This window comes from Colletotrichum phormii (assembly GCF_030913505.1).
Source record: "Colletotrichum phormii strain CBS 102054 chromosome Unknown BDP81scaffold_35, whole genome shotgun sequence".
NCBI classification, from domain to species: Eukaryota; Fungi; Ascomycota; class Sordariomycetes; order Glomerellales; family Glomerellaceae; genus Colletotrichum; species Colletotrichum phormii.
This window is the reverse complement of record NW_026851477.1, coordinates 53,568-76,733: the sequence shown is the minus strand read 5'-3', so window position 1 is coordinate 76,733 and position 23,166 is coordinate 53,568. Positions and strand designations below refer to the sequence as shown.

The following is a 23,166-nucleotide window of genomic DNA, read 5'->3' as shown; positions in this document are numbered from 1 at the left end:
GATGAGTAAACAGTAATTCTGACTCAAGAGCGCAGGCGGGCCGACTGGTCTTCTCACCGGCTACCTCGCAGAGCAGCTTGGTGTGAAGGTATGCATTATTGGTAAGTTGGCAAAAAGCCTTCAAGTGGAATATCGTTATTGACAGAAAAGAAAGACAGCAAGAACGCTCCTCTTGATCTGGGCAGAGCCGATGCGCTCAACGCCCGCACTCAACAGGCTCTTGAAGTCGTTGGCATCCTTGACGAACTTATCGTGCAAGGCATCACCTGCAACAGTAGGCTCTAAATCGCCCTTCTAATTTAATGAAAGCGCAAAAACTAAAGCATATTGCAGCAAGCTCAACCTTTGCGGAAGGTGAATTTAAGTCGCGCCAGAGCCAATGGTGGACTGGTCTTGAGCACTGCTTCCGCAAGAACTTCTTGATGATCGGCCAGCCCGCCGTCGAGAAGGTCCTCGCAGAGAGACTCAAGACGCCCGTCTGCTTCGGCGAAGTCGTCACTTCCATCTCAGAGGATAAGAACGGCGTGGTGACGAGAACAGACAAGGGGCGAGTGATCCGCAGCAAGTATGCGGTGGGAGCCGATGGCGCTCGCTCCACAGTCCGCAACTCGCTGGGAACCACATTCACCGGGACCAAGCCCGAGATGGTCTGGGCCGTTTTGGACACCTTCATTGACACGACGTTCCCCGTCTGCTCCGAGATCATTACGTTTCAGCTTAATGGCCAGAGCCGAGTCTCATGGATCCCCAGAGAGCGTGGCATGGCCAGATTCTACATCCTGCTTGACGGCGAGATCACGCAGGAGAAGGCCGAGAACTCGATCCGCGAGCACATGGCCCCTCACCGAGTGGACTTCAAGAAGACGGAGTGGTTCAGCACGTTTGATGGTAAGCGGCACCCTGATCATTGATGCAGCGAGCCGGCGGCATAGCCCGTCCGCCCTGGCAGCGTGCCATCCAAATGCTGTTACATGAAGATAGCTGACACTGCATGCAGTCAAGGAGCGCATTGCATCGACGTTTGTCTCTCAGAATGGAGGCGGCCGCATCATCCTAGCAGGTGACGCAGCGCACGTTCACTCGGTGAACGGTGGCCAAGGCCTCAACACCGGTATTGCCGACGCGTTTGCGCTATCATGGAGGCTGGCGCAAGCCATCATAAACGACAAGCTCAGCCCTGGCGCGGCTGATAAGCTGATCAGGAGCTACGACATCGAGCGGCGCACCGTTGCCCAGGGCGTCATCGACGTTGCAGCGAAGCTTGTCAGAGACACTGTTCGAACGGCAAAGGAATACGTCTCCACAATCGAGAAAAACGCTGGGTACATCACAGGTAAGCTTGTCTTGCATGTTTATTGCGCGGTATTCTCCTAGCTTCCCCCTACAACCTAAGTCCCCGAGTCGGCGTCCTGTTAGGGCTGCGCTTCTGTTCTCCAAAACTCTGTTTGAGTGTCTGGCCCCCTTTATGGATGGGACATGGAGACGACTGCAGATTCGGGAAGTCCTTCCAGAATCCCAGACCACCCTCCCATGCGACAATCCCTCTACTCCACGTTTCTCCACGCTCCCGAAACCTAGCAGTGTTCAAGCATAGCGGCAAGAATCTTCGGCTAATGTTTTTCACCAACTACCTTAGGCATGGGCGTGTCTTACGATGGCACCGGCTCCCCCCTGATCCAAGAGGCCCCCAGCCAGGGCATCTGGACCGCCGGCCGGCGCTGTCCGGATGTCTTCCTGACGCCAGCATCCGGAGAAGAGCCGAAGCGCCTGTATGATTTCGTCGCTGGCAAGTATGGCAAGCACTTGGTGCTGAAGATTGGACGACAATCGAATGGTCCCGCCCTGGGAGATGGTCTCCAGGACTTGGCCAGACTCTTCACCGTCGCTCCCCACAATGCGGAGACTCCTCGTACGACTGCAGTGAGTAAAGATTCTTCATCGCCAGAAACGTCCTTCTCAGCCGAGTGGGCGAAGGACGATGACGACTTCACCGTTGTCGTCAGACCCGACATGTACATTGGCTACGTCGGTCTGGGAGGAGAAGGGTGGAAGGATTACCTGTCGTACCTGACTCAGTAACTGGTGTGACAAGCAAGTTTTCTGCGATGATGAATTTTTTGTTTTTAGACATTGTTTTCAGACAAGATGATGTACCATTACCGGATTTACTGGAGCGAACGCCCGAAAAGGGCAAACGAAATTCTTCTTAGAGAGACCCCTGATAGCTCAATTTATGGATAGACAAAAACCTACTTTTTTAGTATGCACAAACCTCTCGCAATGTAATTGATCATCGTCAGCCAATTGGGATGGGCATGGTGATCTAAAGTCCCTTGGCTTCCGTTACGATGCACATGGAGCTCCCATATGCAAATAATATATCACATCGTGTCCACGCATCGTCGCTGTCCTCTGCACTCCGTACGATTTACGGATACGTTTTCATTTATTGTTCGCCCCCAACGTGACGCTGCGCACCGATTCAATCGCTTGCTTGCCCAGGGGACTCGTAACCGAAACCGAAGAACCGAAGAGACCGAGGAACACTTATCGGCTTTTGATAGCGCGAAAAGCCCCCCAGCATTAGGTCGCGCTTCTTCAGCACACAATCTGCAACTTTATTTGGAGTTCCTGCGGCCTTACTGCGACCTGCCACATTGATCTCCAGACAATCGCTGCGCGAACCCCATTCCGAGTCCCGACGACCGCCACGTTCCGTCGGCTCGGAACTGGCAAGCTCTACGTAGTGCAGAAGCCGCGGAACCGATCCGAGGACAAGCTTGAACCAACATCAGGTTACAAACCTGGAATGTGGGATAACGATTCCCTGAATAGTCACGTCATCATCCTGAGACTCCCCCCACGCCGACGGTTTTTCCGATTGTCATGCAAAACGCAGACATTTTCTTCATCCCACCGGTGCGCGGCCACTAGGGCGGCAACTAGCGGAAACTCGCGGTTTGTTTCTCAGTCTCTTAGCTAATAACTGCTAAGTCAGCTTTCTTGAAAATTCAGTCCCAGTTTTTCGATACCGCGCCAAGACGTACATAAGGAGGGCCTCGGTATCTTTTTATCTATGAAGAGGAGCCCCGAACTGACTTTGTCTGCAGTTCGGCGTTCAGATAGCAGACGACGACGCCAAAAAGCTGATAAGACCCCGCTACCAAACAACGGACTATGGCCGAACAGCTCAGAAAGACTCAAGGAGGCATTTTCTCATTCACCGCCCAGTGTAACCTAACCACAATCGCACAAGAATTGTCAATCGTCAACTCCACTACTCCGAGGTTTCGACGTTGGCATTCGCAGATTCCAGAACAGGTCCGAGACGTTGGACGATTCTCGCAATGTGACATGATGACTCCCCCTCGTTGCGGACACTTCTACCTAGGGCAGTCCGCCTCATAAATGCCAAAAGTGATGTGTAGCTTGCGAGTTATCCCTACGAGTGAAATGTTCAGTAATAGACTACTCTGACACCTTTCGTTTTCCATCTCCCGCATCCTGCAACGTTGATCCCTAACCGCTCTGACCGATCCGACTTCCTCATTGGGCCTCGAACCACTAAAATCCTGAAGCTTTCCTGACTCTTCAGACCGCGTCAAGACTTGTCTGGTCTCCGAGACGTTGGAAGTTTCCCGAACAATAACAGCCAGGGCCACTGTGCCTGACTTGCACCTTATTCTACTCGCGGCCCCTCGCCTCAGGTTATTTACATCCCACCTGGAAACGGTAAGGTTACCGCTATACTTTCCCCCAAATCATCGCAACAACGACATACTTGCAGGTCCATCTGGTCTCTGTAACGTGGCCTGCGACCGCGGGCGGCGCAACCCGAGCTGCGGCGAGGCCCAGGCGGCTTTTTGAGGGGGTCCGTGGAGGACTCCGTCTATTGTACTTAAATAAAACGGAAGGCTAATTTTCCAACTTTGCTCGTTCTTTTGCTCAGGTGGGAGAACTGAATAGATGTCAGAAAGGCTTGCAGAGCAAGCTCTTTACCTATCGTTAATTCATTCATTTCGTCGTCGTCGCTGGATGATCTCTCGCTCTGTTAATCAAGCCGGCCTTGACAACGAATCAGTACGACCAACGTCACAGCCGCACCCAAGTCCACCAATCGAGGAAGAGACCGCACGACATACCATCCCGGTACTTGCATCACCGCCGCCTAAAGCGCTAGCAATAACCGCGGTCGATACGACCCAACCTATTCGTATTGAGATAAACATGGAGTACACATCCGATAAAGAAAAGTCCTACGGGCCGGGCGAAGACCGAAAGCAGAAGCTCGACGAAGAGAGCGGTGGCGATGGTAACGATGACTTCAAGTCACCGCCGCAGTCGCCCACTAAACCGACGGGCCCCCCGAATGGAGGCTACAAGGCCTGGCTTCAAGTTCTTGGCTCGTTTTTCATTTATTTCAACACGTGGGGTAAGTCATAAGTCGGAATCTCCGCCCATACAATGATACCTCGCCCAGTGCACTATCTTTTTTGGCAAATGATATCCCGCGGGATCCGCATAGCCTGCATCAATTTAGGGATTAAGCCAAGCCTTGAGCGCGTTTAGAACTAACAATATTCCAGGACTGGTTGCCAGCTTTGGTACCTTCCAGGTCTATTACGAGGGTCACCTCCTGAAGGAACACAGCTCCTTCGCTATTTCCACAATTGGCTCGTTGCAAAGTTTCCTCATGGTGTTCCTGGGTCTCTTTGCCGGCCCCATCTTCGACTTGGGATACGCCAAGCAACTCCTCTGGGTGGGGACCACGTTGATCGTCACCGGGTCCATCCTCCAAAGTCTGAGCCACAACCTCTGGCAACTGTTATTGACGCAAGGACTCTGCGTTGGTGTTGGACAGGGAGCCTTAGCTGTCTTGGGAGTTGCCATTCTATCACCATGGTTCACTACAAAGCTACCCATGGCAACCGGGATTGCAGCGGCTGGAAGCGGTGTTGGCGGGTAAGTCTTCACTCATTAAAATTCTCCGGTGACTCAGAAAGTATTCCGCCGGCTGAGGCTGGTACTAACATCCTCTGCTCATAGCCTGGTATTGCCGATTCTGTTCAGATCGATTCAGCCAGAGGTTGGTTTCCGATGGACTGTGCGCACCATGGCGCTGATCGCGCTGGCAACCCTTAGCATTTCCATCGTGACCATGGAACCACCCAAACCATCAGCATTCAGGAGACCCTTAATCGACCGCACTGCCTTCAAAGACGCCCCTTACCTACTTTTTGTGGGAGCTTGCTGCCTCGTCTTCCTTGGCATGTACACTCCCTTCGTCTACATCCCAGGTTACGCGTTGGCAAGGCATGCTGTCAGCACGGAGATCGACAAGTACCTTCTTGCGATCCTCAATGGCGCATCCATTGTCGGACGCACCGTCCCTATCTTATTCACCGCTCAACTTGGACGGATGAACATGCTCATAGTCGCAGTAGCGACCTTGTCGATCTCGGCCTTCTGCCTTTCCGCTGTCACCCACACTCCCGGGCTGTTGGTGACGGTCATATTTTACGGAACCAGTAGCGGAGCCTTCTTCTCTCTGCAGCCTGCTACGTTTTCTCTCCTCACGGAGGACAAGAAGTACATCGGAACCCGACTTGGTATGGCTTATGCCGTAATGTCTTTTGCTCTGTTGCTAGGCTCTCCAGTTGGAGGCGCACTTGTGCGCTCAGTTGGCTACTTTAGCGCTTGGATCTGGGCAGGTGTGACCCTTGGCCTGGGTAGCATCACAATCGCATGTTCGAGAGGCATGGCAACTAAGTGGGATTGGAAGAAAACACTTTAGTGCCCCAAATTTGCATAACCAGACCGGTCTAATAATATAGAGTTGATACCCGATAGATTTCAGTAGACTAGCTTAGCCTAGATGACTCGCCACTTAATGCTTACACGATGTTAGAGTCAATTGCTTGTTCGTATGCATTCTGCTTTGTCTCTTGTGAGATAATGAGTCCACCTTCATCAGCCATTGTACCTGATTCCTCAACCCATGGGTTCACAACCTCTTACATGCAGAAGTGAGTACCCATGAGGTAACAGACCCTGTCCGCACTTTTGAATATTGAGTCAACGAATTCCCAGGCCTCCTTTAAAGTAGTGAGGCGAGGCATTACCCACGTTCCAAGCAAGTTTGGCTCACCCCAAAATAGTGAGACACTGACTAATTCTTATCCCAGCTCGGATGAAAATTGAACAGGCGGCACGCATAGAATTAGTTATGTCAGGAACCATCTGAGGCGACATTTCACGTGTCCAATTAAGCATATTTGAGAATTCTTTTCTTTTATGTAAGTAGGCTATGCTCCAGGCACATAGTGAACCTCTTCAGGCTTCTAGTGCATCTTCTCTTAGTCACTTTGTCTCACCCACCCCACTCGGCCATGTCTACTTCACTCAGGATCGAATGAACATATCAGAGCACCCAAATTGTTGGAGTCCTCAGCCAAAGCCAAGAAACAAAGGCGTGTTGCATGAGTAGTTTCCCTTAGCAAGTCCAAATATTCCGTACCCTTCGTAGAGAATCATCGGCTCTATTTCAAAAAGGACCCCACGCTCCACTAAGGAGCTGGTGGAGATCAGACAAAAGGGTTAGGGCCCTGGCCAGGATTCGAACCTGGGGCCTCTTCCAGGTGGATGTGTTTAATGACAACCCTAAGGAAGAATCATACCGCTAGACCACCAGGGCGACGACGATCTCACGATGGTCACTGAGTCGTTGGGAGGGGCAGCCGTTGCTTCGCCTCTTCATCCACAACAAGCGGAGCAACTTTGAGTTGACCAGTCGTAATGCCTCACCATGGGGGCACGCGAATCGAATACGACGGACTAGAATATCAGTATTGATGTGGCTTTGTGCTTTTAGTTACGTGACAAGAACAAGTTTGCGTTTCAGAGAGTCCTTGGTGCTGTGTTGAGAGAAACAGTAACTCGTGCAGATAGACCGAAAGTTGCTAGCGCTTACGGACGACTTACTCATGGGAAATTTTGATGATGTCTTCATGCTGTGTTCTAATATTGCGAGCATACTAGGTTCTAACTCAAGGTTGCGAAGTAGTTGCAAGAAGTCCTTTGACTCAGTAATAGTTACTGTATCCGGGAGTCATATGAAACTTTGGTCTCGTGGGTGACCTGAATCCGTGCGGCCGTTGAATGCGTAATTCGACCATCATTTTTTTCCGCAAGTGAAGCTGGCTCAATACCATCGGAGCCAACTACATTACCAGTATGACTTATTCCGCTACGCATCCGTTTGTGGTGTTTTGATTCAGACTCAATGATTGTCTCCCGCTCGCTGACAAGATCCTTGCGATACCTCCTCCCAGACCACAGCTTGGCTTCGTCATCGCTAGATTCCGCCTTTTTCAACTCCCTTCTGGAATATCTTCGTGTGACTGTAGTTCGTACGATTCGGACTGTAAGTTGCGTCTCTTCCTGTTGTTCTCGATGACCGTTGAGTATGGCAATGACTTCTTTCCGCTCTTGTCATCTGAGCCGGTGATCCGTGAAGAAATGAAGCTTGGCAGGTATCGAACAAAGAAGGGCTGCAATCCAGGAACCGAGGCACACACAATTCCGGCATTTGCCTCGAGAAAGGACCAGTTGAAGTTTTCGGCTACCTCCCAGCTGTAATTGGCACTCTTCAGCAGTGGCGGGAGGATGATTGTCCGTTTGATCGCCGATGCGCAGACACTATGCCACAATTAGGACTCGTGCAAATTTCTGAGGAAATAATACAGATAGAAGTAAAGACGGAATTCTCACAAGATGCCAGTGGCGAAGAGTAAGATGACAGAAGCCTTCTGCCTTCTAGCCATCTGAAGTGGAATGACGATCTTCAGGGGAAGCAACAACATGACCACGTCCATAATGATGTTAGCGATGCTGAGTATCATGTAAATAGTCTCCTTATCGACACATTGAGCAGTCTGTAGTGCCTCTGCGTCCCAAGATGTGTAGACAGGGCGACAACCGAAGCAGCGCAGCTACCGTAACAGATCTATCAGTTCAATCAGCCAAACAAACAGTCAAAAGAGAGGCAATTCGCGATTCAATCAGTCAGACAATGGAGGCCGGTTATTCAAATCGTCTGAATAGTTAAAGGCTCGCTGGAAAAGGGATATTCCGGCCGCTCGACTAATAAAAAGATTCGTAAGACCTACTATTTTATAAAAAGAATTAATAAAAACGAGTCGCGATTATAGGGGTCGAACCCCGACTCCGAGGCTAAAATACCTCAACGAGATATAACTTTATTATAACTAAGTTAACTAGTTATAATTAACTTATATTAATTAATATTAATAGGTAACTATTGTTACGAGCTGGACAAGGCAACCAACTGTGGCACAAAGCAAAAGCTTCGATAATGATGACTCCGGTCATCATTGTCCCTTGTTCTGCATATATAGCTACGCGCCCACAGTGACAAGTTGCGGCGGGCGTAACACCACATCTCCCCTCCAAGAGGCATGTCCCTATGCCGAGGACCAATCGGACATTTCGGGTATAAGCAGGGAAACTCCAGCATAGGTGCGGGGTAACCAGTCCTACACGTGCTGCCTACGGTCGGGACGCCCTTCATAGTGTGGGAGGCACAATCACACTATCGACGCAGCGTGCGGGAATCGAACCCACAACCCCTCTACGCAGGGTGGAGTCATCATTGTCGAAGCTTTTGCTTTGTGCCACAGTTGGTTGCCTTGTCCAGCTCGTAACAACTATCTGTTGGAAAGGTAAATCTTTTACCTTATTATTTGCCTTATTATTCATATTACGTAAGCATATTATATATCATATTAATCTATAAGAGTTATAGATTAATATAGATATTGATTACGTAAGCAAGATTGGTTATTATTGGAATAGGCCTACATTAGGCAGCAGGAGGTTGCTGCTGCGGTCCGTTCCAGCCACGTGTTACGGCCAGCTAGTCGTAGGGGTAGTTTGCAGAAGTTGAGGCTGCGGAACTGGTAACAGTAATCGTAGTCGGGGACAGCTTCAGGGAAGCTATGTCTGTCAATCGTAAGGGTAGGTAAGGCTTCGGTGATCAATCGTAGTCTTGTCAAGGTAGTAGCTGAAAGCGGATGTTAATCCTGATACGAAGTTAATTGCTGAAGAAGCTATGGAAAGTCTGTCCTAGAGCCCAGCTCGAGTCCATCCTTATATACAAGTCCGATCCTAACTGAACAGTGCTGAACAGTCCACTTTGTCTGGATATGTTGGATATGCCGAATATCCAACATATCCTTATCCCTTATCATATCTCTTATTATCACGTGACTTGTACCATAGTTCTTCCGTTCCTGGGGTTTCCCCAATGTTCCGTTCCGTCCTGCATATATGATGCGCCGTAGCCGCTAGGCGTCAGCGGGGCACGCCCTGGTCTTCATGTTGGGTCGTAACAGAAAGGTCTAAGAGAGTGCGTCGCTCGCTATGATGCGTCGCTCGCTATGGAAGTACGTTAAATAAAAAAGTGATTAATTAAATTAATTAACTAACGTACATGATAAGCGAGTGGGCCAGACAAGCGAGTGGGCCACCCAACCACGACCACATAACATGAAGGAGCAAATATCAACACCCACCTCATGGATTCAATCCAAACTATTCAGATTCCTCTTCCTCAGACATTTCCTCATTGAATCGACATGTTCGCGCATTATGACCAGTATTCCCGCAGACGCTATATCGTCGTTGGCCCGTCTCAGTCCTCGGTCGGCGACCACTACTCCGGCGCGTTTCCTCCTCCACCTGGGCTATAGCCTCTCTCTACGACTAAAGATCCTCTCCCTCAGCTATAATAAGGCTTCCTCCTTGTCAGAGACGGTTTTTCTTAGCTCTCCGGCGTCGACTAAGTAGGTTGTTCTCCTTTCGAAGGATCTAGTTCTCGGATCTTAATAAGGCGATCTAGTGTATAAATCTACGAGCCCCCTTAGATAGATGCTCTATAGCGTCGATAATTAAAGTTAGTAAGCTGTTTTGATAACGGGAGATTCGATTCTAGATGAGTTCTGACTAAGAAGATACTTCCGTTAGGTTATTTAGTGTCTGAGAAGTCTATGCCGGTGGTGTTATCGGGAGGGATCCTGGAGGCGTCGGAGTACGTAACTTCACATCAAGCTTTAAGAGTACACTCTCTACACTCAAAGGCATAATTCCTGCCCCTCTGAATCCTCCCTGGATGTTTTTCTCCGTGATCGCTTGCGTGAAAGCCCTGTGAAACGCCGGGAAAAAGTCCTCCTTAGTAATATATATATTACCCCGACGCATCTTGTCCTCGATTTCTCGACCGTACGCCGTTCTTAGAGGCCCAAAACATCCAATATCCAAGGGCTGGAGTAGATGAGACGAATGAGCCGGCATATATAGGGTAACAATGTTGTTCTTCTTATAAAAAATCTCGAAATCCGCGGAGTGGTGATTTTCGTGTCCGTCGACGACGAGGAGGCGGTATTAACCCTTTGCATACGGTCTTATATACCGTTCGAAGTACCGAGCCCAGTCTAGATCTCTTTCATTTGTTATCCATCCATTTTCAGACGTTGCGATGACCTAGTCGTATAGGAGACCGGATTCCGTGTACCAGGTAGAGAGGTGATATTGGCCCGTAACGATGATATACGGCGGAATGCTATAGCCCGACGGGCTGATGGCCTGAATAACCGTAACCCATTCACGATTGCCAGGCTATATTATTTTCGTGTTTGAACGCCTTTCGGCACTGGTGACGACCATGCCGGTTGAGATCTGGCCCATCATAAAGCCAGTCTCGTCAAAGTTGTAGATGTCTGAGTCTACGATGCCGTACTTCGCGATTATGTTCGCCACAAGCAAGAACCACGCGTTAATCGCGCCCGGATCTTCGCATTAGGCTCTCTTATAGTCGTACTTACGAAAACGATGCGTTCGCAACTCTGGTTATCGCTTTACGAAGTTCGAAGCCCATCGCTTCCCAACATGGGGTACGTCACGATCAGCGAGTAATCGATTCGCCATCTCTTCAATACCGCGAAGACGGGGAGGAAAACATCTGGCGTCCAGTTTAAAGATGTACTCAATCAGCTTCTTCTCTTCTAGCAGCATCAAATTCCGTAAGTTAGGTATGCTATCACGTCGTAATAATATTCCCTCTAATCTGCGGCCTAAGGTAACGCGACTAATATTATAGATCTTTACCGCGGCCCGAATACTGAGATTTCGGTCTTTCTGGGTAGCCTGAACCGCTAAGTTTGATTGGTTATCTTTGTTATATACTGTCATTGTTTTCGATGGAGAAATGCGTGTTGTGATGATGTAGGTGGCACGATGGCGGTTGGGTGGCCCACTCGCTTGTCTGGCCCACTTGCTTGTCATGTACGTTACTCAAAGGCAGTTTAGTAATTAATCAACTAAAAGGCCAGATTTATATTAATTACGTTAAGTGAAGCGGTAGTCCTGGCTGCGAATCGAGCTTCGCCATTGGGCGGTTTAGCCATGTATACGACATCTGTGGCGGTCGCCATGTCGGAAACTTCGAGATATTGACGGGCCCAGGAAGGATGGGCGGAAGATGATGGACGAAAGCCACGACTACCTCGTGTAACCTACATTTAATGGGGGATCGATAACTTTGAAGAATGTTGCGTGCGGAATAATAATCGACATCAGAACGACATGTTGGTTCCAAGGTTTCAATGAGATCAATCAGACATTGAACCATGTTCAGTGGCTATCCCACACAGCTTGCTTTTCCAACAATGAGTCTCCTCGGGAATATTTCCTAATGGAGATTATCATGTTCATCAGAGATGTTGTGGACCTCTTTGTTGGTTCGCAAGCAAGGATCTAGCCCACTACCTATGCATCCTTAATTTGTGAGGGAGGAAGTCTCCAACAAACAGAATATCTGGGTGAAGAAGGGTTCCAGCCAAGGACGTCTTGCGAGTCTTCCCAACATCCGAGTATTTGGGTCGTTCTCATCGTTCCTTCCAGTTTTCTCCTACGTGCCGGCTCCTAGAGTCCCGACCCCTACCTTAAAATACATACACAAGTCTAAGTTGATGACAAACTGCCTGCCCAGAACCGTAGCCTGGACTTGAGACGAAAAACACGACATCTCAACGTCCGAGAAAGGACTTAAATCTTACCGAGTACCATCTACGAAGTCGGTTATCCAAAAATGCGTATCCTCGACGTGGGTCATAATACTGGCATCAGCGGGTGCGCAAAGTGTGGTTAGCTGAGGATCTAGAACCCACTTGGTGTTTCGTGATCTCGCTTGAACGTATTCTACGTTGGCCATGAGAACGAACTATCTTGACGAATTCATACCTGGTTCTGCTAAAACTCACGAGTTTCTCACGATCATCCAAGGAACCAGGTACTTCCATTCGTGCGTTAAAGTTCAGCCACGAAACGAGATCTTGGCTCATCGGAGGCGGCCCGCAGGCCGATGTGCGGAGCCAAGACACTAGAAAGCCGGATTCCCAGCCGCGGAGACGATGACTTTCCTCCGGAGCCACAGGATGCTTGTAATCTGTGGATATGATACGATCCAATGTGATAAGCTGGGGTTGAAGGAACTTGTTGGAACCGGGGTTCTCGGTTCACAACCAACGCTGGTTTCGTCTTGAGAAAGTAGGATCGCCGAGCAAAAGTTCCATTTCACTGATTCCTAACAAGTCGAATGCTTTTATTGCCTTATCTGCGAGCTTTCTCCAGCATTCGAGGCTGGCCGTTACCCCGTGCTAGTCTCCGTCGGCATAAGTCAACATACCCACTTCCTGCCCCCCCCCCCTGTTTCTGGCACCACAAAAACGATGGGATCACAACCCAAGCTCCTCATTACTATTAACTATTGATCCTCAACCTCACCCACTACAATACAACTGCCAGCCTCACTAGGGCAATCAGATTCGCTGGATTCAGCCGTGATAACCTCCTTTTCACCCGCTTCGATTTGATCTCGGTGGATATCCCTGATGTTCGCGAACTTCGTATTAGGATTAACTTGAACAACCTTCCTCTTCCTTACTGTAGCGTTGGTAACTTGAGCCCTTAGAAGGGCCAGTTGCTGTTGGGTAGTTGCCAGTTGCCAGGCCTGCTCTTTGAAGCCTTTTTTCACCTTCCTGAACAGCAGCCGTTGAGTGCTGATATCATTGTCGAGTTAAGTGTATAAGTGTAGTTGACTGCTGAGCTCTGCCAGCTTCCTGGGTATCGACCAGGCTACTATAGAGGTAGCAGAATCCCATGACTCAACTGGGGTAGTTGGTTAACTATTGTGGCATCTCTTTCTGCCCTGGCTGGCTAGTTTCGGGGTAGTATGTTTAGTAGGAGGGGTGGGTAGTAGTAGGGGGTTTATTAGGGGCTTAACTATAGCCATAGGGTATAGACCAATCTATTTCTAACCACTTTCAATATTTAAGATTGATAGACTAGTAAGCCGAGCCTTCTGGTAATAGTCCAGGAAGTTCCTTTTGCCTACAATGGTAGAGTCGTTCTATTAAGACAGGTAACCGAGCTCCTTCCGATAGGCTGCCTTAACTAGGCTAAAGACAGACTGGTCAAGAGGTTAGAGGACGTGAGAGGAGTGAGGTGGTAAGAACAGTAAATGGATGTTGTTCATATAGCAATTCCACATGAAGTCTGTCGTCGTATGACTCCCATGCCCATCCACAACAAGCAGTCGAGCCTCCCCCTCAGTCTCAGGGATAGTCTGGGGGATAAACACCTTCTCCAACCACTCAATGGCAGTTAAGTCTGTAGTCCAGCCATTATCTGTTGCTGTGAACTCCCACCCATCTTATGGATCCAGATGTAATGGAAACCACTGCTGTTGGATTGTCTTCCCCTTGAAAATGATAAGAGGACGAAGTGCCCTGCCCAGGGCTGAGAAACACTCAATGATAGACACCCATGCCCTCGACCCAGGCTGTTTCTTGCGAACAGACGTCGTCTTAGCCATGCCCAACACTAACCCATTAGCTCCCTGGCCCTCGAGGATGCCAGTCTCATCCATATTATACCTATTGGCTGGTTTGATGTCCTTGATCTTAGGGATAGCAAGGAACTTAAACCAGTTCCTAATGACCTCAGTGGATGCCCCATTAACGCGTCTAGAATCGATGGAACGACTTTTCTGAACCTTAATGATAGGATTCCTTTTAATAAAGGCATGGATCCAGCCTTTTCCCAATGGTCTGGTATCCCCAGCAGCAAGCAGGACTCGTTCGGCGAATTCCTTCACCTGTTGGTGCGTTGGTGCGAGGCCTAGCGAAGCCTGTATGCGAACCCATTGTGCCAGCTTGCTCTCTTGGTCAGGAGACAGCCTCTGCAGGTCAGCAAATGACTGTTTCCTGGTCTGACCACCTTGGAGACGTAGTTGGAGGGTTGATCGTGGTATCCTATACTCCAATGAGGCTCTCTTTTGACTCTTGCCGTTTGAGATATCCTCGAGAGCTTGATGAAGCTGATCTTCGGTATATTGAGGCATTAGATATAGAAGAAGTCATGTGCAAAAGATGAGCCCATTTGGACGCGAATTGAAAATGTTGTGATAGAAGGAGGTTGGGGGTGGGCATTGGGTTGTGGTGGATTTTCGCGTTTTTGTGGGTGCCAGAAACAGGGGGGGGGCCAGGAAGTGGGTATGTTGACTTACCACGAATACTCTACCTCAGTCAAGCCCACAATGTCTCAAATGCAAAGTGAGCAAGAGAAGCACCCGGAGCTTTTCAAGCCGGACTTGAACATTGATCGGCGGCAATGCAAGCGTGTGGTGCCTCTCGAAGTCCTAGCTCTGGGCATGTCCAAGACCGGCATGTCGTGTAAGTAACTTCCGAGAGGGCGGAGATCTTCGGCTCAACTGGCAACACGTCAAAAATTCTAACTAGGCACAGCTATGCAAAGAGCCCTCATGATCCTCGGGTACAGCGACGTCTACCACGGATTCGCCATGGTCTCAAACATCCGCGAAGTTGAAATGTGGATGGAGGGCATGCACGCGAAGCAGAACCCCAAGCCGGGCCAGCAACCATTTGGCCGCACAGACTTCGACCAGCTGCTCGGTCACTGCGGAGCTGTCTGCGACATGCCAGCCAACTTCTTTGGACCCAAGCTGGTGGCAGCATACCCCGATTCCAAGGTGGTGCTTGTGGAGCGTGACATCGAGTCCTGGTACAAGAGCTTCAACGAGAGTATCATCACTGTCGCCTTCAACCCCGTCTGGCGATTTCTATCATGGTTGCGAGCCAAGTACGTGGCGGAGATTGACGACATCACCTTCACGTGGTTGAAGTACACTTTTGACGCAGAGACAAAGAAAGAAGTGCTCGAGAAGGCTCGCGACGGATATCGAAACCACTATGCAACGATTCGGAGAGAGACACCGCCTGAGCGGTTGCTCAACTACAACCTGAAGGACTGGTGGGAACCACTATGTGCCTTTCTGGGGAAGCCTATCCCTGATGTTCCCTTTCCGCATGTCAATGATCATGAGGCATACCATGAGAAGCTTCAGATCATCATCAGGAAGGGGGCTGTTGCATTCGCGAGGAAGGCGACATGGGTTGTGGTTCCAGGACTGATCGGTGTGGCAGCGTATTATTTCGGGTCGAGGGATGGGTTCCTGGGAAGTATCACACGAATCAGCAAGTGAGCAGGACCCAACACAAGGGGAATTGAATGTCAAGAACCATTCCAGTGAACTATTCCAGTGAAATTCTTGCTACATGCGTTTCGACATTGCTACGGTGCTCCAAGCCGGAGTTCTTTAACTTTCATGCTGATCTTCGATACGGAGGTATTGCGACCTGCCTGTTGAATCGTTAGAAAGTTAGCCAAGTTGGACGCATGTGCCGCTCTCTGAACAAAGAAAGAGCTGATGAGTCAGAAGAAACTGAACGAAGCTGACTGAAGCATCCAAGTCAAGAATCTAGTGCCCATCAGAGAACCTAAGTGAAGTCCTCGGAGGTCTGGATCGAAATTTTCGCTCCTGCCTCCCGTGATGGTGCAGCGCGATAGTAGGAGGATGTAATAAAGAATATTGTCAGTACTCCAAAAAGGTATCCATAACTGCCCGTATTTTGTTGTCTTAGTTCCAGTTGGTGCAAATGGGAATATTGTCTCTCTTAGCCGACCTACTTTGTTTATGGTTCGCTGCTGCCTTAGACACGTTCTGTGATCTTCGACCACTTCTTGCCGTCAGAAGCAGCCCGGTGATCGTTCCTTCTCATTCAAAATTTATTATTCAACTGATAAAAAGATTTCCTCTTCCCCTTTACCGCTCATAAAAGCTCACTCACTCACTCATCTTCGCTCTCACTCTGTCCTCTACACCGCTCTCAATCTCACACTTGCCTTTGGCATCTCCCACCCCTTCATCACCTTCTACCGTCTGCAACTCAGCCGCCACAGGTCCTCCCATAAAAGAATCTTTTCTCTCCAGCTGGACAATAAATCCTTTCTTCTTTACACCACATCATTCCTCTTCTGAGATCCATACCTCTACACAATCACACAGTTCTCCTCCCTCTTCACCCTTCCGCATCATCACAACCTTTCAGCGTTGTACACCCTTGCATATTTACTTGCAACTCTTCGCCTCTTATCATAACCCATTCATTTATCATCACACTCTCATCAAGACTCATTCATCATGTCTTCTGCCGGTTCTTCCTCTGAGGCAGCTACTGCCCCCAAGCCCGCCCTCACCGATCGCGAGCTTGAGATCCTCAAGCACGCCTGGAGCTCCTTGAAGAGCGCTCCCGAGGTAAGATCTACTCCCATCCAATGCCTTCACTTCACCATTCACCTCACGCATCGAACAAAGCTAATCAATATTTTCTCTTTCAGGTTGACTACCCCAAGCTCGCCGCCGCCTGCGGCATGTCCAACCATCGTTCCGCCTCCAACGCCTGGCTCGCCATCAAGAAGAAGCTCTTCGCCGACCTCCCCACCCAGGGCAGCGACAGCGCTGGCAACAGCCCCGCCAAGCGCAAGATCGCCACCCCGTCCAAGAAAAAGGCTGCCGCCGCTACCAGCTCTGACGACGCCGATGAGCTCGCTGCTGGTGCCAACCTGAACTCCGACGGCGAGGAGAAGCTCGTCGTCGAGTCCCCCGTCAAGAAGAAGCGCGCCACCCTGGCCAAGAAGAAGGCCGCTGCCACCCCCAAGGCCGTCATCAAGACCACTGGTGGGGACGAGGACTCCGATGAGGATGCCGAGCCCGAGACGCCTGTCAAGAAGAAGGCTACCCCCGCCAAGCGCAAGACCCCTGCCAAGAGCAAGAAGGCTGTTGCTGCCGAGAAGGCTGCTTCCGAGAACCAGGAGGCTGATGGCGAGGACTCTCCTGCCGCTAATGTCGCCAAGCTTGCCGTCAGAGACTGGATTGGCAAAGAGGAGGACGTTGAGATGTCTGGCGGCACCGACGCTGGCGATGCCAACACTGACGGTGCCAACACTGGCGAGATCTAAGGACCTTGCCGTTGCATCTTTCTCGTTACGGTTTCGCTTTCACTTCGAACCTTACGCTTCACTTCTAATAGCAATTTGGGGTTCTCGTAATGGCAGTTTGGGGTCTTTTGATAGCTCGGACTGGCGTTTAGGTGATACGGAGGTAATGGAAATGGGCATCAATTGGGTCTAGATCATGGTTGTGGCGACAACGTCTCGTGATACCCTCATAGGCTTTCGGATAGCTTGATAGACCTGAAGACACAGGTTAATAATTGAATCAAGCATCAGTACACATATAGATTCCCTGCATCATTGCGTTCGTGACTGTTCCACTTGCCATATTGTTCACCATTAGCCGCTACGTCGTCACACTGTTCGTGGACTTGACCAAGTCAGAAAAGTACCATCACGCAGGACGCGGCCGCCTCAGGTTCCTTTGTCAAAATGAGGATGTGCACTGACTCGCACGAGTTCTCAATTGTGCGTTGCTTAAGAGCGGAGCTTGAGCTCACAGTCCCATCGTCACCGCCGCTCTGTGCCAAAGGGATACCAAAGGGAGGAGTCACCATCCATTCACGAACTTTGCGACAGGCGCATCAAAGACCCAGACAAATTGACATCTTACAGAAAAGTCTTCAACAACCGTCAATCATAATCTCCGACATCAAGAAAAGAAAGCAAATAGTCAAAGCGAAGATGTCTCGTCTTCTCCTCATCGTCATCATCACCGCCCTCATCAGCGCTGCCTCTGCCGTAGTCTGCACCCAAGCCGAAACCTACTGCGGCTCACGCCTCCTCAAAGTCGGTTCGTATCTCTTACTCAGATCGTCTCATCTCCCATGTCAAATCCTTCACAACCTCTATTCTAACATCGAGCGTAGACTCCAGCAACCGCAAGGCGATTGAAGGCGCCCTGACATCAGGAAGACAGTCCATTGACGATGCGCACATTAAACAGTCTATCTTCTGGTGTGCCCCATCAGGCGTCCCTGTCCCGGGCGACTCAGGCCTCCTCTTTGTCACGTACTGCGGTCCCGAGAACATCTGCCAGGAAGGCGGAGCGCTCGGTGGCATCGGCGATGCTTGCGCGCTGTCAACGGGCGGTGGACTCAGTCATCGGCGCCATCACCATCACCATTGAGCGCTGTGGTGTGATTTCTTGACGCAAATGAAACGTAAATGAATGTTTTACGGCAACTAAAAATGGGCGGTAGAGATGTATTCAAGGGAGAAACTATTTGGCTTGGATTTTGTCTATTCACTCTTTTGAAATGGTAGAAAAATAGAAATCATGACAAGGCATGGTACATACTTGTGTCACCGCGACTCGCGCCCTCTATGGAATAATGATATATAGCCACATCTGCATCTACTCCTTGATATACTTCTTCAACCCACGAAGACGCTCCTTGGCCGTCTCAAGCACCTCGTCCTCCTTGCAGACAGCGAAACGGATGTAATCCGCAGCAATTTGCGCATTCTCGTCCGTGTAGAACTCGGTGGGCGGGATGGCGGCGACGCCCACCTCCTGGATGAGGAACCACGCGAGCTTGAAGTCGCGCGGGCGGCTGGCGACGTGGGGCGGGAACGGGTAGTCCTCGGGCAGCTTGACCTTGGCCATGTTGACGAGGACAAAGTAGCCGCCCTCGGGCTCCGAGTAGGGCATGCCGAGCTCCTTCCATACCTCGTTGAAGCGGTCCATCTTGCCCTTCATGTCCTTGATTGTCTCGTCCCAGAAGCCTTCCTTTTCGGCTTGTTCGAAACCTATTGGACGCGGAGTTAGCCTTATTCCAATCGTAGGCTTATGGAAGGAGGGGGAGAAAGGGGGGTGAAGCATACCGACAGCGCAGGCTTCTTGCAGAGGCGAGACGGAAGAGTAGCAGATGCGAGTATGCGCCGCAGAAACGTGCTGGATAAGCTCAGCGGGGCCCATGAGCCAGCCGACGCGCCATCCAGTAGCGTAAAAGTTCTTGCCCGCGGAGCCGACGGTGATGGTGAGGCGCTCGACCTCGGGGGAGAGTGTGGCAATTCTCGTGAAGGGAACGTAGTACAGGCGGTCGTAGACCTCGTCGGAGAGGATGATGATCTCGTTCTTGACGCACAGGTCGCCGATCTTCTGGAGCTCCTCCTTGGAGAAGACCTTGCCGACGGGGTTGTCTGTGTCAGAATGTCAGCAAAATATGCCCAGTGACTTGGGGGCTGTGAAGGAGGTTGCGACGAACGCGGTGTGTTGAGGACGATCATCTTGGTCTTTGGCGTGATGGCGCGCTCGAGCTCGTCAAAGTCGATGGTCCAGTTGGCGGCGGACGATGTCACCGTGGCGCCGTCTGTGGGAGGATGCAGGGGAACGTAGGTGATCTTGCCGCCGGGCATTTCAATGTTGCTAATGTACCTTTGCAAAGAGTCAGCATGTCTAGGATGTATCACGAATAGCACTCATGGTCTAGCTTACTGGTCGAAGAAGGGCTCAAAGACAATGACCTCATCACCGGGCTCAATGAAGGCCATGAAAGCACTCAGCATGCCTGATCACCGGTCAGTCAATTGTCCTTGGTTCTCATCTGGTAGACTTCTCATCTCACCCTCGTTTGCGCCAGTGGTGATGGTGACCTCGGTCTCAGGGTCCAGCTTGCGGCCCCAGTGAGGAGAATAGGCGTCCGCAATAGCCTTCCTGAGTCTTGGGCGGCCCTTGGTAGGGCTGTACTGGTTGCACTCGACGCGGTCCAGCGCTTGCTTGGCAGCGTTGAGGATGAAGTCGGGAGGGTTGTAGCCAAAGAACCCCTGGCCCATGTTTACGATGGGCTGTTGGGGCGATGCGGCAGCGGCCTCGTTGATGATGGACCTGGACTCATGGTCAGCATTCTGCACTCAATTGTCCGTCATTGCCCAACAGAGATGCGTCAAAAGTAGCGCAGGCGCATACTTGTCTCTCTCATGACCGGGATCTCAATACACACCAGACATCCTGTCGCCGGCCGGCAACGCGGGCCGCGGGCTTGATCTTGCTGCTGAGAGACATTGCGGTGGACTGGAGACCTCGTCTGGCGGTACTGGTGCTGGTAATGGGCGACCGGAAGAGAGGGAGGACGAGAGAGATCATGAAGAGGGCAATGGATGAGAGAGGGAATCGGAGCAGTACGGCGAAGAGGGTTGTGAGTCGGCCTCCTCGATTACCTATCCGTAGTACTCCAGAACGAAGCTCCGAAAATTGGAAGACGCTGATTTGCTTCACGGCAGCTGGAGACCCATTCCCGTCTGGAGCGTTTGAATGGCGTAATCGGCCGTCCCGATGTTCGGTCCTGCTGTCCACGCCCTGTGGCGGGGTGAGCCGGCCCAATGCGCTTTTTGGCGGGGTAAAAGTGCACGGCTCTCTTCTTATGTAATCTGCCAAAGCCGAGCCGGGGATTCTCCGGTATTGTTGGAGATTTACCCCGCGATTCTCGGTCGCTCAATTAACCCCAATTCCTCCATTGTCAGAGCAAGAACCCCAGAGAGTCCATTAATACATTAAGTTTGCGAGAGACTTTAGGCAGCTCAATTCAAGATCTCTTTTCTCAGCAGCAAAAGACTCCAGTAACTGAGATTAACCGGGCTATACAATGAAACTTTTCTTGTCTTCAGATGCATGCCTCTCCCTGATGACAAGGCACTTGAGGTACGTTGCTGCAAGTTATCAGGGGGCCTAGATCCGTCCTTCGAACGTCAGTCATCCACAGCCGCAGCTGCCATGACATTGGATGGTTTACAGTATATACAGCCCTTCAAAACCTCCAATTCCTCGACGGCTCTTGTTGGCCACGCTGCCTTGCATATATCAGTCACGACACAGGCCCGGCACTTGAGCTGATCCTGGTTCAGGATTCGAGAGCCAGGTGTCACGACAACCTCTCAAATTGGGCTATTGTATCAACTTGAGGTCATACGAACGTATCAGAGGTCACACTTTCATTATGAAGGATCTGTCCTAGGACAAGAATAATGGTATGATGCAAGAATCTAGTTGCCCTTGAACAACAGCGGTGCCAGCGTCAACAGAAATCCTTCTTGTGGTCCGTTTGTAGAACCTCATGAGTGTGGCTATGCGCTCCTCGATTCGTCCGAATCAAATGATCTACGAGGCGCCTGGGGACAAGTTTCCATCTATTCTTGTGATACCAATCCATTTCTGCTTCCATCTCTCCCTCACTGGCATTCTCAGCGCTATAAGTAGACGGCATCTGTCTCTCTCCCTATCTCTTCTGCTTCAATTACATCTACTCTTCATCATACCTGCAAGCTCATACCCAAGGCATCTCACATTCATCTCAAATTCTGAACTCAAGGCTCAGCCTGCTGCCTACCTGGAACTCACGATGCACTTTTCAACTTTTGCTATGATTACGTCCCTTGCTACTATGGCCATCGCCAACCCAGTGAATCTCGAAGTCAGAGACGACTGGGCCAAGGTGGTCTCCTTCAGTGACGACCTCTGCAATGCAGACCAGAGTACCTTTGAGGTGACTGGTAGCGGTGCATACCGTTGTATACCCGTCACCAACAAGAGATCCATCAAAGTCCTTCAGAAGAGGTATGTCTACCCATCACTCCCAACTTGGACAACGTCTAACCTCGTCCAGGGACTGTACGATCAAGACATTCAGCGGATCGAACTGCCGCGGCAGTCACTTTACCCTTCCCGATGGTGACCTTGACTGCCATTCCGTCTTGCATGCGTCTGTCGAGATCTCGTGTTAGAGATTGGAGGAAGAAGGTTCCTCGGTCATGACAAGTTAGATGTTTATGCCTGTCATTGGTACCCAGTAGCTCACTGTTTGCCAAAATGGAAAGGAATCTGTGTCAAAAGCCAATCTATGAGATCGTGCGCTCACCTGCCAACCAGAGGCTCCTCCAGACCTCAGGAACTTTCGACAATGTGGCCTGTTATTACATGCTGTTGGGAATTGGGCACATGAAACTGTACGCAAGGGATTGGTAGGAGATTGGGGAAGACATTTGCACATTGAAAACATAAATGAATACAAGAAGAACCCCTGCTTACCACATGGTGAATCGAAACGCCGCCGCATGATGTACCTTGCGAGACTTCATCGAGGTAGTCACCCGACCAAGCATTTCGACTGGTCAGGGGCAGGTGAAATGTTTTTTTATCCCTATAGCTCCTTCCTGTGTCGTTTGAGGCATGCCTAGACGCGCCAAGGCGGGACGTATTGCTTGTATGGACAGTTACGTATTGTGTGGCTAATGGGATTTTTTGATTTACTCATCTGACTATCCTGTCCTTTCTCATTCGACTGACTAACAAAAAGGCTGCTTTACTGTTCAGGTACATCATTTCAAGAGCAAGAAGAATCAAAGTTAGGCAGACATCGCATTTACTATTTACCTAGTACAGTAAATAACACTGAAAACGCACTTACCCACTTCTGCCCCTCAGGGGCGTAATGCATTGCCAAGAAGCTCAATGAAGCATCAATAAGCCAAGACATTTCGTAAAAGAATATCGACCATGCCATAATTTTCATGTCTGGAGGGCATATTCAGCTCTACCAGTATTTTGATAAACCAGGATTTTCTCAATGCCAATACATTTTGCAATATTTCTAGGCAGCTGCGAATTTAGGTGTATCTGAGGCTAGAGTTCGTATAATCATCCCTACCGACCTGGTCCCTACCTAGTATCCGAGGTACTCGTAGAATTCTTTGACAGCTAGGTGCCTGTAACGTCAG

General features: G+C 50.2%; 8 protein-coding genes and 1 non-coding gene across 9 annotated transcripts; 6 read left to right on the top strand and 3 right to left on the bottom strand.

Annotated features, from left to right (window-relative positions):
* Positions 1–34: 34 nt before the first annotated feature.
* BDP81DRAFT_334262 (FAD binding domain-containing protein) lies at positions 35–2,079 on the top strand (the record flags this gene model as incomplete). The annotated part of the gene is made up of 5 exons (XM_060585749.1): positions 35–101; positions 155–274; positions 334–888; positions 998–1,333; positions 1,637–2,079. Coding segments are annotated over 5 exons (1,521 nt in total), but the record flags the coding sequence as incomplete, so codon positions are not given.
* A 2,148-nt stretch (positions 2,080–4,227) lies between these two features.
* BDP81DRAFT_386090 (major facilitator superfamily transporter) lies at positions 4,228–5,794 on the top strand (the record flags this gene model as incomplete). Its single annotated transcript, XM_060587000.1, has 3 exons — positions 4,228–4,432; positions 4,587–4,962; positions 5,047–5,794. The coding sequence occupies 3 exons, from the start codon at positions 4,228–4,230 to the stop codon at positions 5,792–5,794; spliced, it is 1,329 nt and encodes a 442-aa protein (XP_060438449.1).
* An 807-nt stretch (positions 5,795–6,601) lies between these two features.
* On the bottom strand, positions 6,602–6,694 carry BDP81DRAFT_t355. Its single transcript has one exon. It is a non-coding gene; the product is annotated as a tRNA-Pro (tRNA).
* Positions 6,695–7,370: 676 nt separating this feature from the next.
* BDP81DRAFT_334226 (uncharacterized protein) lies at positions 7,371–7,982 on the bottom strand (the record flags this gene model as incomplete). Its single annotated transcript, XM_060585742.1, has 2 exons — positions 7,371–7,698; positions 7,771–7,982. Coding segments are annotated over 2 exons (540 nt in total), but the record flags the coding sequence as incomplete, so codon positions are not given.
* Positions 7,983–14,683: 6,701 nt separating this feature from the next.
* Positions 14,684–15,640, top strand: BDP81DRAFT_334164 (uncharacterized protein; the record flags this gene model as incomplete). The annotated part of the gene is made up of 2 exons (XM_060585735.1): positions 14,684–14,810; positions 14,883–15,640. 2 exons carry the CDS (start codon positions 14,684–14,686, stop codon positions 15,638–15,640), a joined length of 885 nt encoding a protein of 294 aa, XP_060438447.1.
* A 999-nt stretch (positions 15,641–16,639) lies between these two features.
* On the top strand, positions 16,640–17,457 carry BDP81DRAFT_400192 (uncharacterized protein; the record flags this gene model as incomplete). Its single annotated transcript, XM_060588657.1, has 2 exons — positions 16,640–16,753; positions 16,837–17,457. 2 exons carry the CDS (start codon positions 16,640–16,642, stop codon positions 17,455–17,457), a joined length of 735 nt encoding a protein of 244 aa, XP_060438446.1.
* Positions 17,458–18,135: 678 nt separating this feature from the next.
* On the top strand, positions 18,136–18,580 carry BDP81DRAFT_400191 (uncharacterized protein; the record flags this gene model as incomplete). The annotated part of the gene is made up of 2 exons (XM_060588656.1): positions 18,136–18,244; positions 18,321–18,580. 2 exons carry the CDS (start codon positions 18,136–18,138, stop codon positions 18,578–18,580), a joined length of 369 nt encoding a protein of 122 aa, XP_060438445.1.
* A 64-nt stretch (positions 18,581–18,644) lies between these two features.
* BDP81DRAFT_360689 (aminotransferase class I and II) lies at positions 18,645–20,760 on the bottom strand. Its single transcript, XM_060586405.1, has 6 exons — positions 20,397–20,760; positions 20,022–20,281; positions 19,892–19,964; positions 19,662–19,831; positions 19,279–19,596; positions 18,645–19,203 (listed from the first exon to the last, which is right to left on the bottom strand). Exons 1-6 carry the CDS (start codon positions 20,537–20,539, stop codon positions 18,809–18,811), a joined length of 1,359 nt encoding a protein of 452 aa, XP_060438444.1. The 5' UTR covers positions 20,540–20,760; the 3' UTR covers positions 18,645–18,808.
* A 1,031-nt stretch (positions 20,761–21,791) lies between these two features.
* On the top strand, positions 21,792–22,173 carry BDP81DRAFT_455253 (uncharacterized protein; the record flags this gene model as incomplete). The annotated part of the gene is made up of 2 exons (XM_060593046.1): positions 21,792–22,006; positions 22,056–22,173. The coding sequence occupies 2 exons, from the start codon at positions 21,792–21,794 to the stop codon at positions 22,171–22,173; spliced, it is 333 nt and encodes a 110-aa protein (XP_060438443.1).
* Positions 22,174–23,166: the final 993 nt, after the last annotated feature.

Bases quoted from the DNA above. Each gene is read 5' to 3' on its own strand.
- BDP81DRAFT_360689 (XM_060586405.1), bottom strand. From the start codon at position 20,539: ATGATCTCTCTCGTCCTCCCTCTCTTCCGGTCGCCCATTACCAGCACC. The intron at 20,282-20,396 runs GTGTGTATTGAG...CCATGAGTCCAG, and splicing joins GGCCGGCGACAGGATGTCTG to GTCCATCATCAACGAGGCCG. The intron at 19,597-19,661 runs GTTCGTCGCAAC...ATTCTGACACAG, and splicing joins GATCGTCCTCAACACACCGC to ACAACCCCGTCGGCAAGGTC.